Here is an 18,366-nt window from a genome sequence, read left to right as displayed (position 1 = left end):
CCTATTTGACCTTACTGAGCGAGGTCCCGTTAATAAATCATTATGGAAAACCTTTTTATTAAATTTTAGTTCAAATAAACATGGAAACCTTTCGCAGGAAACAAACGTGTTTTGCAGAGAAACTATTACTTTTACGTTTAATGATTTGTATTATAAGCATTTTATTTCTGACAGGAAATTATATTTTTGACAACATTTGAAATTGTTGATGCTTAATCGTCTTTATTACTTCTGTAAAACTACTATACACAGCTTGATCTCACCAACTACACAAATTACACAATGTTTCTGCAACCAAAAGAAAACCAAAGTAATGCCAAAAGTATTTATACACCTTCAGCCTTTTCACATTATTTTACAACCACACGTTTTGTTTTTACCTGTACTTTATGATGTAGAAGAACTGAAAAATAGTGCATATTTGGAATAGAATGATTCTAACTGCATGAGTATTCAACCACCTAAATTAGCAATTTCTGTTAAGCCTCTTTGCACCAGCTTTGCACACCTACACACTGAAATTTGTACTCAGTCACAATCAGTTTGGATGGACATTGTGTTTGAACATCAACTGTCTCTCTTTGTGTCTATACTTCACCTGAGACATTCTAACACATTCATGTGCTTTGATCTAAATTCAGTTGTAGTTGTAGCTATTTATTGTGGTGGAAGGTTAAAATGATGTCTTCATTTTTTATTAATTTTATTTAAATTTTGAGATGTGGGTTCATTATTGTCCATTACCTTACTTTTTTATACTCCAAGAAAGCCATAAGCATGCATTTTTGTTTCCACGGTAAGCCTAAGCATATATCTCAGAACCAGCATTCTTTTGAAATTACATAAACATCCTTAAAACATCTTAGTTTTTGCCCTTTATAGAAGGAATATCAGGATATCACTTATTACAAAAAAAAAAAGGAAAAAAGGTTTTAGCAACAAAAATAATACACTGCTGTGTGATAAACTAAGTTTTTGACTGCAGGTGTTACAAGTACTTTCAAAATTATAGTCCCAGTGATGAAAACATGCTTGAGTAAAATATAGCCAGTGATACAGGGTGTTCCTGTTAATAAACGTGATTAATTGGAACATAATCCAAAAATAAATGTTGATCTTTCTCAATTTTAACAATTAGATTGGTTCTTAGCAGTTTATTAATGTAACCAATTTTGTTTCTTTTATGCATTTATTTTTTGCTATTGTTGTTTTTACTGATAATAATCTTATACTCTAGCAGTACTGGTAAATATTTCGTCCAGTGCTCATCATTTGTCCGTCTATAAGGGAACCACCACGTGTTATTTTATGAATCTTTTCATTTCCTGAAGTTACAACGTTTGCCCAGTAGGTGGCAGGTTTATGGAGTGACGCACTCGAGTTCAATGAATGAATGCAATCAACACCCACAAGCTAGAAAGCAGCTGTTAAATAACTGGCCACGACAGTGACCGCTCGGCAGGAAGAGGTTAAAAGGGTTTGCAGCTCTGAAATTATTTACGTGTCGAGACTAACATTTAGCAAGCTGAATAATTCCTGTATACTAAAATAAAAGCTATTTTAAATGTCACTTTTGAAAACAAAGTATTTTAGCATGCTTACCAGAATTTTTTTTTTTACCCGTTTTAAATCGCCCACTCTGGTTTCCACAGAGGAAACCTGGACAATTCTTTATGAAAATTTCAACTAACATATTTGCATTACAAAATATTAAATATATTCCAAACAGCACATATGCAAATACACATCTCCTGCTGTATTGACCTAACAGTGCATGCACTAGTTATCTTTTCAGCAGTAGGTTTGATGAAATCAGACCAACTTTATTCGCTTTGTTGTTCAACTGGTTTTATTTGTTTTTCTGTATAACAAAGAAAGCATAATGGAGACCAAACACAAAGGCAGGTACAAGTGAGGAGGAAAATTAAGCTTAATCATAAAATCTAACAATTCATAACAACACTGCCACTATTATTGTTCAAAATTCATAGGAATACCATACTCTTTCTGAGCAGAGCAGTGGCATTAAAAACCATTATGAATCCATAAGAATAAAACAAAACAAAAAAAAAAAACAGTGATGAGTAGTAATAATAAATTGTATAAGTAGTACAGTTATAACAATAGTGATAATCAAAAGTGACAATGAAACATAAGGGAATATAAAGCAGATCTCCATAAAAACATCATCTAGTTTGGACAGTGCAACACCGTGTCTGTGTCTGTGTGTGTGTGTGTGCGCATATGTGTGTGTATATGCGTGTGTGTGTAATCCCAGTCTTGAGGTTCGAGCACACTAGTCCTTGCTTTACACACAAGATACAGTTTCCAACAGAAGTACAAATTATTACTCATGGTTAAAAGGACATCGTTCCCCTCTTTGTTTCACCGCTGCGGTGATGGCTGCGTTCGTCTCACATGTCTGTAGCTTGTGCAAAAATGGTGGACTAGTGCAAGTGTCAAGCTGTGGGATGTCCTTTTTTTTTTGTTTTGTTTTGTTTGTTTTTTTTACAGTTTGCATTAGGACCTCTCCTGCTCTCTGTCGACCTACAGATTGCTTTTTGGTTTCTGAATGACAGAAAGCAAAGTGAGGATTACTTTGGAATATCAGTTATTTTTTTTTTAATATATTTCTTTACAAAAAAAGTTCAGGTTTTAGTTTTGCATTTTTTTTTTGTTAAAACTATTAATAGTAACATTAATATACAACTTAAACCGAAGGAAAACATCTTTAGTTTGTGTCCTTCAACACAGCACCATCTTATTAGCTCTCAGTGAATACATTTTCTGCTTCCTAGATTTGAGTACCCATAAACCACTAGATGATACCAATAACACCAGGCTGTCTCCCTCACCGTGGGTTTCAAGAGTATAACATCCCATTTCACAGCACATACATGACCAGGATCACTTTCTGCTTTGAAACCAACAAAAAAAAGGAAAAAAAGAGGGGGAAACAGGCCTGCTTTCTCAATATGACTGGATTGGCTTTTGACCTAAATAAAAATGTTTTGCCAGTTGTAATTGCTTCCCGTCATTGAACAAACACTCAAGAGAATAAAATGAGTATTAAAAAAAAAAAAAAAACTTTTACAGTATTCAAAAAGACAAAGAAAAAAAAAGCAGAAAAAAGTTGGGAAATCAGTCTGAGTCTTGGTGCCAAATATTGTTGAAATCAATTTACAAAGCTCCCCTGTTGGGTTTTTCCTTTTAAGGCTGCCATATTACTAACATACCAACAGGAGGTGTAAAACATTTAGATTTCCCAAGCAAGTCTGAAGAGTCGCATTCCAAAAATGAGACACGCAATCATTTAGGGAGGATGCAAAATTGACAAAAAACAAAACAGAATTTAATGTAAAAAAAAAAAAAAAAAAAAAATTACAGTTCTTGGCCAAGAAAACGCTGAAAAATTTACAGGCAGGATTTCTTAACTCATAGAATATCAGCTGTGACATTCAAAGAGACAGATCCCCTTGAATGGGTGTAAAAAGTTTGGGGAAAAAAAGCTCTTCATTGACAAGTTTTTTTTTTTTGTATTTTACGCTCACAACCAAAGCATATTACAATTGATTAGCAAAAAAAAAAAAAAAAATCCATTTCACGTGATTTATATTAAGGCATCCAACATGCATTAATGCATCTTTCCATAAAAAGACACCTGCATCAGAATGCTTAAAAACATCTCAAACAATGTAAAATGTCAAAGTGCGGTATGCCACAGATTCTACTTTCTTAAAAACCTTTTAGCTCAGTCTTTTTTTTCTTTAGATTGTCATGAAACTATGAACATGTTATAGTGGACAAGTTTGCAGCCCTACTCTCTCTCTCCCTCTCTCTCTATAGTACCTCTTTTAAATCCCAAATGAGAAATAATTCTTGTAGCAACCAAAAAGCTGGCTATTACCAGCTTTTCCTCCTCTCCCAACAGCTCAGTCCAGTTGTGTGATATCTAAGCAATCTTTGCCCGAGAAGAGGTGAAAAGTTGGCATGAGGGGAAAAAAAACAACTCCACAGGGGCGTGGGGGAGACAAACAAACAAAAAAACACGGGCAGTTATTTATGTGAGTATATCATGTCACCTCAAAAAAAGTGTTTATGGGCTCACCGTGGCCACTGCCAAAAAGGTAGAAACACTTGTATCAGTCTTTAGGATAGAACAGCTCAAGCATCGTGAGTTGAGTGCGTTTACAAATTATAAGAAGTTAGTCAGTACATAACCACAGGGTCAGGATCAGAAATTGTTGCGGTAAGGTGTGAAAGAGTCAAGGAGACCTTTAGAGGGTTCGCACACTCATCAGGAAATCAGCTGAGAAAGTGACAAGCAGCATGGGGAAGAGAGTCTGCTCAGTTCATGATGTCAGGCCAAGTTACGGTCGAGCAAAGAGGAGCGGAGAAAAAGTGGGGAGTGGGTGAGGGGGAGGCGTAGCGAAAGATTACCTTTAGAGGATTAGTGCTCAAATGTGTTTATTAAAATCTGAGGAGCCCAAACGGGTCCAACAATTGTCAATGTGCAGACCATGCCTGATCTGAGTCTTTTTAACTGTTGCTGGTGGCCGTCGAGGGTGGCAACTCGATGACGATCTCCCCTTCGGAGCCAGTTCCTGGGCTGGTCACAGCGGTGGAGAGAGAACCCTGCGAGCTGTTCTTGTTGACCAGGGCCGTGGGCTGGCCAAAGTTAGTGGTTCTCAAAGTGGCCAGGTGATGTGGGGAGAAGACGTGGGCCCTGGCGGCGGCCCGCGACTCGAAGGAGACATTGCAGGCGTCGCAGTGGCCTGTCAGGGTTTCCTTCGGAGCGGGCTGGCCCGGCACCGGAGAGGCCGCAGGTTCGGTGATCGTTAGCTGAACGGGCTTGGGAAGGATGGGCCGATTGGCTTTCAGGGCGCTGTAGTGAAGGTAGCTTCCCGAGCTGGTGTCCACCTTCCCATCTGACAGGGGGTACTGTGGTTGGTCAAGGGAGACAAAGAGGGAGATAGAAAAAGACTCATTAAGATTGGAAGAAAGTACCAGAAATTATTACAGCAACCAAACAACATAGGTTGCATTCACACCAGCCCTGTTCTACTTTAATCGAACTCTAGTCTGTTTGCCTAGAAAGTCTGGTTCGTTTTGGGGAGGGGTGGCTCGTGGTCTTTTGCCAAAGATAATCTTTATCTTTGAAGTGGCCGAAAACATCCACTTCTTTTAAGAGTTTGTGAAACAGGAAGTTGTGCTCAGTGTCTACTTCAGAGGTTTATGTGTTGTTTCCTTTAGTGGTTCTTGGTCCAGAACCACCAGAGATGCAGGGTGGCGGGGGGACAGGTTTTTTTCAAAAGGTTTAGATAGTTTGACAAAGTGCAGTGATTAAGGAAACCGCACTAGCTGCAATTGTAAGCAAATGTTGCGATTTTTAGTCCCCAATCGAAACAGATAGGCCGGAATACCAGGTGTGAAAAGGCACTTAGACTCAGTTGGGTGGTCCAACATGAAAATGAACCCAGACATGGGAAATTGTAGAACGAATAAAGCAGTCAACATTAAGCTTTTGGAAATCCCCAACCTCAAATCTTGGGGATTTGAGGTTGGGGATCTGTGATGTCTAGGTTTATTAAGGAAAGAGAGAGATCCAAATTAACTTGGCTTTTTTTGTGTGTGGAATTACAGTGGAGTGCTTTGTTTAATCCTGGATTGGGTTCAGTTGGTCATGTTCTTGGTCATTTACAGTATCCCCACCAAGGCCTTATTACCAGACATGTAGAATAAAGAGATCGGTTAAACACACCCTGTCTAACAGCATGATGTAGGCTGAAATATCTCAAAAAGCAACACACCAAGTCTGGATCTTTAGAAATTCATGAACAGATTAAAAATACTCCCTGAAAAGCAACAGTCTGGATAGGATTACAAGGTCATTTCTAACGCTCTAGGTCTCCAGCCAGCCACAGTTGGAGCCATTATCTACAAATGAAGATATCAGGCCCAGTGGTAAACTTTCCCAGGAGTGGCCAACCTATCAAATTACACCAGGAGAACATGGATGACTCATTCAGAAGTTCACAGGACACAGAACTTCTCCAGGCCTACAAATCTCACTTATGGTCCTTATTAATGAGTCAACATTTAGAGACTTGGATTCAAGGGGAAACCAAAACTGCTGATAAAACAGGCCCTTCTTCCCATGTGCTGAAAAGCATTTTGATGATCCCCAAGAGTTGTTACATTTTCTGGACAAAAGAGGATTTTTTGGAAGGTGTTTGATAGGCTGGTGGCACTTTGCTGATTCAACACCTGGTCTAGCTGCTGTAAATGATGGGATCATGCATTCTGCTTTCTATTAGAAAATCCTGAAGGTAATTGTTCAGCTATCAATTCGGGACCTTAAAGGCACAAGCACTTTATTTATACAGCACACCAGCAAGTTTACCTCTAAATTGCTAAAATAAAATAAACACTTCTTTTTGAGTGGTTTAGTCAAAGTTTGGAGTTCAATCTTATTGAAATGTTTTGGCATGATTTTTTAAAAACTATTTGCAAAGTATGGAGGATGGATTCTGCCAAAATTGGCAAAAGATATTAATATTAATGGCTTGATGATTAATGTGCCAAATATGGCAACCGTGCTGCCCCTCAAAAAATCCTAACTTATTAGATTACTGCACAACAATTATTTTCAATAGTATAGATTTCAAATTACCAGTATTTCCTGTTTTATTTCCAGTCTTGTTTTATTAGATTCCTTTATTTCATTATATTCTGTTTTTAATTATTATTATTTTTATTTACTGTCACATTACTTTCCTACAAAAAGAAAAATGAATATGAGGAACATAAGAAACAGTAAATAAAGGAGAAAATAGGGTAGAAAATACGAGCGAAAATAAATCACCACATGAAAAAAAGGGACAGTAAATAAAATAAATAAAAAAATTAGAAGAAAAAAAATTTATGAAATAAAATGTGATGTAATCAAAAGAAATTGCATTAAAGATAAAAAGAATGGGAAGATTAGAAGTAAGATAAAAATAGAAATAATGTTGCATATTAATTTATGTTGCACTGTATAAATCAGTTAAGTTGGGGAAGATAATATTTTTCAATGCAAGTATATATATATATAGTATATCTAGTATATTACCCTATCAAGCCATTTCTTTCTTTCTAAATTTTTTTGTCAAATTTGGCAGGATCAGTCCACCATACTAATTTAGCTAAATTATAAAAAGTGGGGCAAACTCCACATTCAATAAAAAAAAAAAAAAAGATTAATTCACATGGCAATATAGGCACTAGTGAATCTATTGAGGGCGCACTGAATTTTACACAGATGTTCAGATTGCCTTGAATAGCTTTTTTTTTTAACCTTAGTAAATAAAATCATAATTTATGAACTGCATTTTAGTTTTATTCTTGTTACCTTTACCTAATCTTAAAAATTGTACAATGATCTAAAACAAAGTAAAGATTTTAAGAGGTAATACTTTCTCATAGCACTATAATTAGATCCTATGTGGATCAGAGAAACTTAAAAGTTTTTACATATTTACTGAAGATGTGAAGAATGCCTCCGAAATATTATAAAAAGGACCAAAAATCAAAATTGAATGTTGTGACCAGAATACTACAGTTTAACATCAAAACATCCATTTTTGTTAAGATTATTGCTGCAGGAGGAGCAATAATCTTTTTTGCTAGCGCAAAAATATTTATCTTTTTTGTTCGTCTTAAAAACAGAGTAATACAGGAAAGTAGCAACGTACCATTTTTTCCTGCTGCAGCCTCCAGCGCTTCTCCTTGGCTCTGGTATTCTGGAACCAGATCTGCACCACCTTGAGAGGCAAGTTGAGCTCTGTGCCGATCGCTTCGCACTCCATAGCATTGGGGTGGGCGCAGGTTTCATAGCATGACTGCAAGATGGACAGCTGAAGGCAGGACAGGTGGGTGCGTGGCCTGCGGCTGGCAGAGTGGGACAGAAAGCTGCTTTCCGTGGGACTGGACTTCACGATGATTGGTGTGGACGGGCTCCCTGCTTTGGCGGAACCGGGTGTGTTTGGGCTGACCGGTGCGATGCTAGGGGTGGGAGGAGGGGGGATGGTACGGGGCGGCGTGTGTGTTGGAAGCGCCAGTTGTTCTCTTGACAGAGTGTTGATCTTTATGGGAACTTTGGGGGTCCAGTAGTTGAGACCGTTTTGTTTTGGTGGCACTAGAGTGGAGACTGGAGGCCTGTTGTTGATGGGAGTTGTAGCCAGCTTCGGTACCATGCGGTTAGCCATGCCCGGTCTGATCAACATTTCACTGTCATCCTCTTTTTCCTCATCGGTTTTTTCTTCTTCACTCTCCTCTTCTTGTTTCTGGATGGGCCGTGGGGCAATTGGAACTGGTTCCTTGGGTGGGGGATAGAGGACGGGGGTAGGGACTTTGGATGAAACTTTCAACATACTGACATTGCTGCTGGCTTCAAGTTTGGTCTTTGGCACTGCAGTAATGCTGCTGCTCACAGGAGACCCTGCAGTGGGGTAAGCTACCTCCTTGGGCTTGATGGGAACTGGGATCACTTTCTTCACTAAGGCTGCTTTTGCCAGCTCTTTCTCCGGCTCTTTTTCCGTCTTTATAAGTGTCCGAACAATTGGAGTAGCTGGGATGCCCCCGGTGTTATTTGTAGCAGTCTTGTTTGAGAATATGGGTTTAGAAAGAGGCCATGTGAACTTGATGAGAGGTTTTCCAACAGCAGCCAAAGTGCCGTCGCTGATGAACCGGACCTCGCCTTTCCTTTCCCTCGCCCTCATGTTCTGGAACCAGATCTGAACAACCTTTTTTGGGAGATGAACCCACTCGGCAATCTGTTCAAACTCGTGCTTCCCAGGATTAGGGTCTTTGAAATAGCAGCCATACAGAATGTCAAGCTGTTCAGCTTGAATGATGGTCCTGGAGCGGCGCATGTCCCGGTACCTTTTTCCTTTGGACTTCCTCTCTTGCAGCTCGGTCTCTTTCTCCCGGTCTCTCTCCACTTTCACAAAAGTGGCGTTTGTCTTGTCATCTGCTCTCATATAAATGTTCGACTTTGTCATGTTGCCGCAGTTGACCAGATTTATTGGGCTATTGGACGAAGGCATGGCAGTGCCGGGTTCTGGTTTAACTTGGACAACCACCATGCCTTTGGATGTGGGCCGGAGGCCAAGTCCGTCCAACAGCTGTCCCTTCTGTACTGATATTTTATCGACAGATGAGGAGGACGAAGCATACTTGGAGTTGTTTTTCCCTATGCTGAGATCCAGCGCAGATTCGGAATCATCTCCGTTGGACAGGTAGTGAGAGGTTTGGTTGTGGGAGGAGAGAGTCTGCGAGAGTAAAGAGCCAGGAAAGCGAGAGATTGTTGGGGAGTTTGGAAAGACCGATATTTTACTTCCATCGCTTGCCATTGAGGGAGGAAGGGAGAGAACATAAGGGCTGAGGAATTGAGTAGAAAATGGAGAAATGGACAAAGGGACAGAGTGCAGAGCACCGGGGGGAATCTCAGTAGGGTCCATCGCTGCAGATTGCGCACTCGGAGGATCACCTTGAGCCTCCAACTCCAGATCCACATCCGGGTCCTGTCTTTCCTTCTTTGACTCCACCTCGTCTCGCTCAAAATCGCCTTTGCGCTTTTTCTTCTTAGCCCTCTGAGCTCCTCCACTCTCATCATCTTCGTACTCGTCCTCTGCATCGGAGAGAAACACAGTTGTGGAGCGCAGCACCTTTCCTCCAGCTGTGCCCTTGTCGCCATGCATCTCCCGCTGTGCTTCGTCCTTAGCGGGACTTTCAGGACCTTCTCTGAGCAATTCGTTTTGGCTTTCCTCATCAGAAACGATGACAGAAGTGTACATTTCGGTTTCTGAGTCAGATGTTAGAGCTGACTCTCCACATCCCTCTTTTCCTGCGTTCCTCCTCTTGCATTTCCCTCTTGTGCCAGACAAATCCATGACCTGACTACTTGATGCTTCAGCATCGTCGTCACCTTCTGCGATAATGAGAGAGTTTTCCTCGTCGTCATAGTCGTTATCAGATCCTTGACTGTGTCTTGTAAATCCATCCATGTGTTTCAGCTCTGCTCTCCGTCTCTGCTTTGTCTGGCGGGCGTGGCTCAACCACCTCCGAACCTCCTCCTCTGAAAGCCCCACCTCTCTACCTAGTGCTTCACAGTCCTCATGAGGAGGACTTGCAGCATCCGCCTCACTACGGGACTCAAAGAATGCCCACAGAACCTCGGACTGGAACTCTGACAGTACAGGAAGGTCTAAATGATTGGCCTCTTCGGTGTTACAACGAAGATTAGTTTGGCTGGTGGTTAAGGCATTGGTATTCGGGCTGGATTTTGGTGAATCACAAGGGGTGGTGCCAGATTGAGATTTCTGAGGGGTGGAATCGGGGCTGAGTGTAAGGTCTAAGTTCACTGGACTGAGGCTGGCCACAGACGCTGAAGGCGAGAGGTTGTTATTGCGGAGACTCTTGCCTGTGCCTGCCCGGGAGTGATTCAGGCAATTTTCTTTATCACCTTTTGGATTCAACTGATCTGTAGAGCCATCTCCGTCTGTTGTGCTACCTTGATCTTTCACCTTGTCCTCATTGCCGTCAACCTTCCCTTTGTCTTCTCCGTCTGCACACTGTGCAGATTCATCAACGGTTTCTCCTTCAGGTCTGTCTCCCTTGCCGTTCTCCGAAGTCCCGTTGTCCCCGTTCTTGATCTGATCCGAGGACTTTTCGTCGCTGCTCTGCCTCTCTTGCCCTTGTTCTTCCTGAGGGGGCTGCACGTGAGCTGAAACAACCGATGAGGGCCACTGGTTCTGTAAGCTGTTAAGTCTTTGGGTTAGTAGGGCTTGCTGGGCTGGGTTGAGGCCTACGAATGGCACGCACTGCGTGAGGAGCTGTCCTTGCTGGTTGTCTTGATGCTGCTGAGTTTGGGCTTGGAGCCCATTTAAGATCAGGGGCATGACCATGTGAGGCTGAGGCACGAGCTGAGGCGCAGCGGTACCGGGTGCGGCGCCCGCTGCGAACAGCGACGGGAGGATGGAATGCGACAGGGTGCTGGGAGTTGACGTGAGGAGGGTGAGAAAGGCAGAGACTGCCTGAGCGGAGGCCACCGGGGACGTGAGGAGGGAGGGAGCCACTTGTGAACCTGCAATCTGCTCTCCATCCTTCGCGCCGCCCACCATCACGGTCGCAGGAGCAGCACAGTTGCTGGTGGTGCCCAAGGAGCTGCCTCTGCTTTCAGAGGTTGTAACTACCGGGTTCGGAGCGCTGGCGTTGCTACTTCTCGAACTGGCAGCAGGTACTGCACCGTTTGAAACCATGCCAGCATTTCTGCTGCGGGTTTGATGCAAAACAGATTTCATATGGCTCTCAAGGGTGATGGCGTGATTGTATGAGACTCGACACACAGCACACTGGTAGGGCTTGTTCGATATGTACGGGCGAGACAGACCCGCAACTGAGGGAGGCTGGGTAGAGCCTTCTGCACCTTGCTTTGCAGCGCCTGAGGTCATCCTCTGAACATGGGATGCAGAGGTATAATGAACACTCAAGGCAGTCCTGTTGGAGAAACTTTCCAAGCAGGCATTGCATTTGAATGACCGGGTGCTTTTTTCAGCTGGAACACTGTTTTTACCAACTGACTTTTCACTTGTGCCTGGTATTTCTGAGTTTTCAGTTGCATTTTGCAGTTTGGCTTCTGGGGGTAAGTTTCCCTCCTCTTCTAAAACCACCTCAGCGTCACCTCCCTCCCGTTCCATTATGCTTTCCTCCTCCATCTCTTTGTCAGCAAGGGTCTGGCTAGCGTCTGAACACTCTGTGGATTGGCAGGGGTCTGAATGGGTTTCTTCAGTGGACATCAGTTGTGAAAATTCAGCATCTAGGGGGAAAAAAAAAAACCGTCTTAACTTTCATGTTTTTGGATATACATCAACAAAATCAATGCTAATTTGTTGCTATCCCCATTTCTAAGATTTAATATTTTTAACATTTAAAAATAATAAACACCTAGTTTCAAGACCTGAACGAACCCAGATGATGGAACCATGAATTTTGCTCCCGAGCAAATTCTCAAGGAGAACATCCGGGCATCGGATCGTCAACAAAAGCTAAAGTGAAATCGGGCTTTGTAGTAGAGAATGTTTTGGCGTGGTCTACTCAAAGTCTAGACTTACAATTGATTCAGAAGAGGTGTGATGATCTTCTTGAAAACCCTCCAATGTGATTGACTTAGATGTATTTTTTGCGAAGAAGAGTGGGACAAAGTTTCCCTAATGCAAAGTAAAAGGCTCAATGCCAGCTTTCACAAATGCTTCAAGGGCCAAGAGAGGAAAAAACTGTTTGTTTTTCACATATGTTGATCTGGAGGGGTTTTTTTTCTTATGGTGATAGTCCTTTGAAAATGGTCTTTTGTAATCATGTCATCTTTTAAATCAAGATTTGAATCTGAAATTTAACTATGACACAAAAAAAGCAAAACCAATGTATGGACAAATACTTTCCACAGCGCTACAGGATCCATATTTACTAGTCTGGGAATCAACCCATTTAGTTTAAAATGCATAGATGATTATGTCATATCCATTTATGGTTTAACTAAGTGCAAGTATTCCCAACACTCACCTGTGGTCTCCTGAACACCTCTGCAATCTTCTGCTCCACTCGCAGCCTGTTTTAAAACGGCCTGTAAAAAGAGAAGGAGTCGTTCAGCTGAATTCCCATCACAAACTTGACTCTGCAGCAGCTCCTGCCAGATGAGCCGAATGTCATTATGTAGCACATTTGGGCGTGACTCAAGCAAGTGTGGTTATATTACACATAGCAAGCCTGGCTAGTCTTTAATTTGCAAATTACCCCGAGAGCATACCCCGTCTTTAATAGATCCACCAATACAAACTCGCCGTCTCCCCAACACTTCACAATAAGTGTTTTCTTTAAAGTTTTTATTTTTGTGAGGTGGCTCATTATTCCCAATGTGGTGTCTCCATAAACACTTTAAAACTTAGTCTATTATTGTTCTAATAATAAACCGTTTTCACCTAGAGCTGCCAATCGTATTAGTATATTAACACATTTTGTATTACATTATTTATTCCTCTAGTTAATTGTCTCTAACGACTACTTTAACAAGTATTTCATTGCTAATTGTGAGTTATAAGCATCAACCAAAGGGTAATTTTAAGATTAAGAAAATTAAGCCACTTTGGTCAAATTTAAAGTCTAAGTTACAAGGCTTACTCACATTTCACTAACTCAAATGAAAAACGTCTTAACCAATATTTTAAGAGCATTATGAACGGAATTTAAGACCCATAATGACAGAAATATACAAAAGAAAGTCACTAATAAATAAATTGTATGGGTTGGCAACAGCAATGTGCCAACAGCTAAGACAAACATTATCCAGCAAACTGGCAATAAATTTTCACTTAGCCATGATAAACATAATGGATAGCTAGCTTTACTTTTGTCACCATTTTAGCTACTCTTGCTGATTAGCTAGCTAGCTGTATTAATATAGCTAGCTATCTATTAAGGTAGCTAACACAGGTATATTAGCAGCAAGTTACTGTAGCTGCAACCACCCTGAGTCACACAAAGCAGTGAAGATTTCTGCATGTGACTCAAGTCTTGCGTAACAGTAAAGTCTCACGAGAAAAAAAAAAGAAAACTGCACAGATTATGATTAAATAGCTCTGTCACAACAAAATTTAAGAACCCCGACTAACATATTTAAGGCCAACTTATTTTAAAATTAATTTAAGACATCCTAGGGCTTTCATTTTAAATACTTTAAGACTTTAAGGCACGAGCTAGCACCCAGAGTTAAAGCCTGGCGATTTAACCATCATCTCTCAAGGTTGTACTACAAACATGCTTTTGAGTACAAACATGGTTCAAAAACATTCCAACCTGGGAAGATAAGAAACTGTCAATTAGCTGCTAAACGATGACTTTAAACCTGCTTTGATGTGGACCAACAACCCCTTGAAAGACTAAATGGCAGCAACAATTGCTTCTCTAAAGTCACTGCTGATGTCTTTCCACCTTGGCGTTGTATACACGGACACGAGACTTCAAGACTAAACCGCCAAAGCTCCTGCTTTTACAGAAAACACTGTCACACATGGTGATGATTAGTTAATGAAGTGCTTTAATTAGATGCGTCAGGCTGCAACTTTTCTGCTTAATCCAAATGGAAGCAGCAAGGCTTTTGGTTTTATGTTTGTTTAATAACACAGGATCATTTTCAATTTGTAGTAGTTTCTTTTTGTACACCTGATGTTAGATCTATAGGACCCAAATCTTTTACTTTCTTCCTTCCACTGGCTGTAATTATTGGGTTAAGCAATGTAATTAGAAGGGAAGGAAAGTTTAAAAAAAATTAGTCAAGCCATTGATTACGACATTTGTAATGCAAGATATTGCGAATAGTCACATACCAAACTCACAATGTCCAGCAGTCTGTCCACACACGATGGAAGTACGCTGTGTTGCTCAGTGAGATGTAGAGACAAGGAAAATCTGTCAGGCTGCCCTTGTTGGCACAGCGGGCACAGCCACTTTGCAACTCCATTCCTTTCACTGCACACCGTCTCTCCAGGCTCCTCCTGACAGATACAAACGAATGTCAGTGAATCACGCTCCTCCTTCTAAAAATACTTTAGCACACTTGTTGGTTAAGCCTCGCAGCGGGCCCGTTAATAGCTGGTTGATACTGGGGTAATTTCATCAAAGACTCCGAGAATGCTTATTGTTTATGCTCCCCCACGGCTCGTTTCCTGGAACGCATTTCAACTCTTGAGACGACACAAAACTTTGAACGCAAATGGAAATACATTATTTTTCCAGCTGATAATTTCCCCCTCTAAATAAAAAGGCATTCAACAATCTGGAGAGTCAAACCAATTGACCTCGTCCAACCATGTTAATCCATAAGAAGGGAGTCATTTTGGAGTTCTATTTAGTTAAAATACAAACTAATCTCAGATCAGCATTATGTTATTTTTTTCCGCCTTTACGTCAAATCTTTAACCACACGAGTAGGCAAAAGTTACTCCTTTAAATCCACCAACATGTTCTCTCCTGCGATTTAAACTACTTTCAATTAGATGCTGAAGTGTCAGGGTAGCAAGTGCTGCCCCGACTTGTTGCTCTGTACTGCCAGCTATCTGGCTGAAACATGGATACTTTGGCCTTGTTTTCAAGAAAAAAATGCTTTCAATCACACACACACAAAAAAAACAAATCAGTGTGTGGAAACTAAAAAGAGCGGCCCATCAAATTAAGTTAAAGCTGTTCTCTGGTCTGATATAAGCAAACAACTACCAAGCTACCTAACCAAGTATTCTGTTGAATTAGCCAGTAATTATTAGCTTGTTATACTGGAGTTTCTCTACAAAGCGTTGAATCAAAAAGTATAAAAAAAAATAAAATGTATATTCTTCAAAATAAGCACCTAAAGATGACTAACTTTAGAGATGGACTACTCTCTAATACTGATTAGATATATGTATTAAAACGCATGATATTCAAGCAAGGTTCATGCCATCATTTGTCCTCCAATCATCTGGTTGGTTATTAGGCAGCTGGCTGCTCCGCCCCCTTTGGCTTTGTTTGCAACATTTTCAATAAACATATCCAGATTGTCATTCCAATTTTATTTTACTTCTAACAACAGAGCCAAAAGCATATTGCTGAAACTTTGCTCAGCCAAATGTATGTGAATAATAATAATAAAAATAAAAGTTAGTTAATGTTTTCAAGAAGGTTTGCGTCAAACAATGAATATAAAAGTAGTCCTGACGAGCTCCGGTTTCTGCTAAAAATGGCACAGAATAGTTCATTTTAGCATTCAGCTATAATGTTGACTTTTAAAGAAGAATAAAATCTTAATGTTGTTCCTCAACATACAGAAGTCGGTTAACTGACTTGTAAAATTCAAGTGGTTACAAACAAACTGGAATTTGTTCAAATCACTAAATATTGTTTGTTGATTCGTGGCAAAATAATAAAAAAAAGGCAACAGCTCTTGTGATGACAGTGTAGTCAACACGTTGTACAAGTGTAAATTGAAAGACAAAAACACCCCGTTGTTTTCAGCTTTTAAAACACTGAATCTTAATTTTTTATTTAAACACCTGTCGTTGGCACCATGTCTACTTTTCACATTCAGAAGGAAGCATTTGTCTTGAAAACTTTGCTAATTGATTAATTAAAGAAACCAGGTTGTAACATTGATTTTTTTTTCCCCCTACCAGAACTTTAGAAATAATTGCTTCTCTCTTTTTAATAAAATCTCTTAGATTGCAGTATGTAAATTTGTCTCTCATTTGTTTTTCTATATAAGGTTATGATAGCATGGGATCATCAGATTGGCCCATGTGTTTATGGGAGGATCCCCTTTTATTTGTTTGCCATAACCTGCTCAAATTTCACATTGTGATGCAAGAAACCATCTATATAATGAGGTTCCCACATGGAAGAGCTAATGTTTTATTCCTCTTTTAATTCAAACTAAATCCAGACTAATCTCAGAGCACATGTGCACAAACCTGTGCTACAAAAAAGGAGAACAAACAAGGCAAAAAAAAGAAATGCAAATTATCCCATGCAGCACCACTTCTGACAGATGCCACAAAAACACTGGGCCGTTTATTTTCAGATCTCATTGCTTCAACTCAACAGCATGCATTTGTATTCGTTAAAAAATAATAATAATTAAAAAAAAGACATCCAGCAGTATGCATTTCAAGAAAACCGTAGATGCATTTTTCTGCCAGCATTAATAATCACAGATGCAGCCAAAAACGCAACCCGTGCCTGGGAGGAAAAATACCAACACAGCTACCACCTTACTTCCTACTCATGCCAATTAGCAAGCTAGCGGGGATATGTGATCGGATACTATTTCGATGAGCCTACCCCTGCATTGTGTACATCACATTTAATACCCCGTGACACATTTAACAATAAAGACCACAACGTAACAGCTTTTTGAGTCTCTCTGCCTTAAGGAGGCTAATTAATGAGCAGTCTAATTAGCTATGCCGACCGAATCAATTAGCTAGCAAGCTAGGCTGTGAAGCCCCCCTGCAACGTCGCATTACAGTGCTGCTTGGAAATGCTCGTTAGCCGTTAGTTTACCAAAAAATAATCCTGCGGCGACGGACACACTTCTCTGAAACTGCGAAAAAAGACGAGGAAAGCGTCAGCATAATCTCCAATCGGCTCTTGGTTTGGGCTGGGCCGTCGTTAAATTAATAAACAAAAGAGCCGGAGCTGTTAACAGCCGTGTCACTTCGCTAGCTAGCCTGTTAGCAGGCGCTGATAATTAACCGTTGCTCAAACTGCCTCCAACTGGGTGCTCTCTACTCCCTGGAAACAAACTCTGTCCGGGCCAGGTGGGAGCTGGAAAACATCGATCGAGTTAACCCGTGCCATAAAAAAAAAATCTCTTACTAAACTTCGGATTAAAAAAAAAGAAAAACAACAACCTCGGCCTCTGGTTATTTCCTTCCCCCTCTGATTGTGGGCTGCCAATCGGGCATCTAGGGTTGCACCGCCCGCCGCCTGCTGCTCAGCAGCGTAAATGGAGGCCTAGCCCGACTAAAGCCATTTAATTAATGAACGTGGGCTCCGCTTACAGATGTGTTGGGAACACTCGAACCCCCTCCTCCCTCGCCGCCCAGTTAGACCCCCTATTTAACTGCGTCCTAGCGCTCGTATCCACACCTTAAACACTTTCGGTGCAACACATGGGCATTTTAAACTCTTATTTAAACAGCTCCCAGCACGTAATTGGCGAGAGAATTAAACGATACACACAAAAAAAGCTACTTGAAAGCGGAGTACGTGCGTCGCGTTCGCCTCGACGATGGGGGTGGTGCAGGGAGAGCAGGCGAAACAGAGACGGAGGGGGCAGAAAAAAAAGTTTGGGATTTAATGTAGGATTTCTATTATGGATCGGATTAGTATCGGGGCACGATCCGTCGTTTTACTCGCTCGTCTAACAGTCGCAGGCCACTCTCCGCGCTCGAACGGGCGCAATTAACCGACCGCGAATCTCGTTTAATTAAGTTCGGAGCAATTAGCTAATGCGTTTTTACCTGCATGGTCGCCGCTCCAACACGCACACACGCTTCCTCTGTGGATCCTCACAAGTGAAAAGTTTTCTTGCCTGCCCTCCCTCTCTCGCTCTCTCTCTGCTCTCCTCTGTTCTCCCCCTCCCTTCATTCGCCCTCTCTCCTTCCCCTCTTCCCTCTAGTAAACAGACCACAGCTCCCCCCAAGGCTGATTGCTGACATTCAGAGGGCACATGCGTTATGGAGGGCGAGAAGTGCCAAAATCCGGTAAATGAATAAGTCGTGAAAGACTCCTATATTT

At 41.1% G+C, this 18,366-nt stretch overlaps 1 protein-coding gene across 2 annotated transcripts; it reads right to left on the bottom strand.

Moving 5' to 3' along the window:
• Positions 1 to 3,332: 3,332 nt before the first annotated feature.
• On the bottom strand, positions 3,333 to 18,231 carry zfhx2 (zinc finger homeobox 2). Of its 2 annotated transcripts, none has more exons than XM_015058340.1 (5): positions 18,090 to 18,231; positions 14,433 to 14,591; positions 12,604 to 12,664; positions 7,737 to 11,860; positions 3,333 to 4,941 (listed from the first exon to the last, which is right to left on the bottom strand). In XM_015058340.1, exons 1-5 carry the CDS (start codon positions 18,093 to 18,095, stop codon positions 4,540 to 4,542), a joined length of 4,752 nt encoding a protein of 1,583 aa, XP_014913826.1. In that variant the 5' UTR covers positions 18,096 to 18,231; the 3' UTR covers positions 3,333 to 4,539. The 2 variants fall into 2 exon arrangements, with proteins under 2 accessions (XP_014913826.1, XP_014913825.1); XM_015058339.1 differs by having other exon boundaries at positions 14,424 to 14,591; positions 18,090 to 18,230.
• Between the last annotated feature and the right edge of the window lie 135 nt (positions 18,232 to 18,366).

This window comes from Poecilia latipinna, unplaced genomic scaffold (assembly GCF_001443285.1).
Source record: "Poecilia latipinna isolate Pla-1442-1.1 unplaced genomic scaffold, P_latipinna-1.0 Scaffold1534, whole genome shotgun sequence".
Lineage (NCBI taxonomy): Eukaryota > Metazoa > Chordata > Actinopteri > Cyprinodontiformes > Poeciliidae > Poecilia > Poecilia latipinna.
The sequence above is the reverse complement of the archived record's forward strand: the minus strand, read 5'-3'. Positions and strand labels throughout refer to the sequence as shown.

Excerpts from the sequence above, each read along its gene's own strand:
- zfhx2 (XM_015058339.1), bottom strand. Across the intron at positions 12,665-14,423 it reads TGCTGGACATTGTGAGTTTG|GCCGTTTTAAAACAGGCTGC; the intron begins GTATGTGACTAT and ends CTCTTTTTACAG. Across the intron at positions 11,861-12,603 it reads AGGTGTTCAGGAGACCACAG|ATGCTGAATTTTCACAACTG; the intron begins GTGAGTGTTGGG and ends TTTTCCCCCTAG.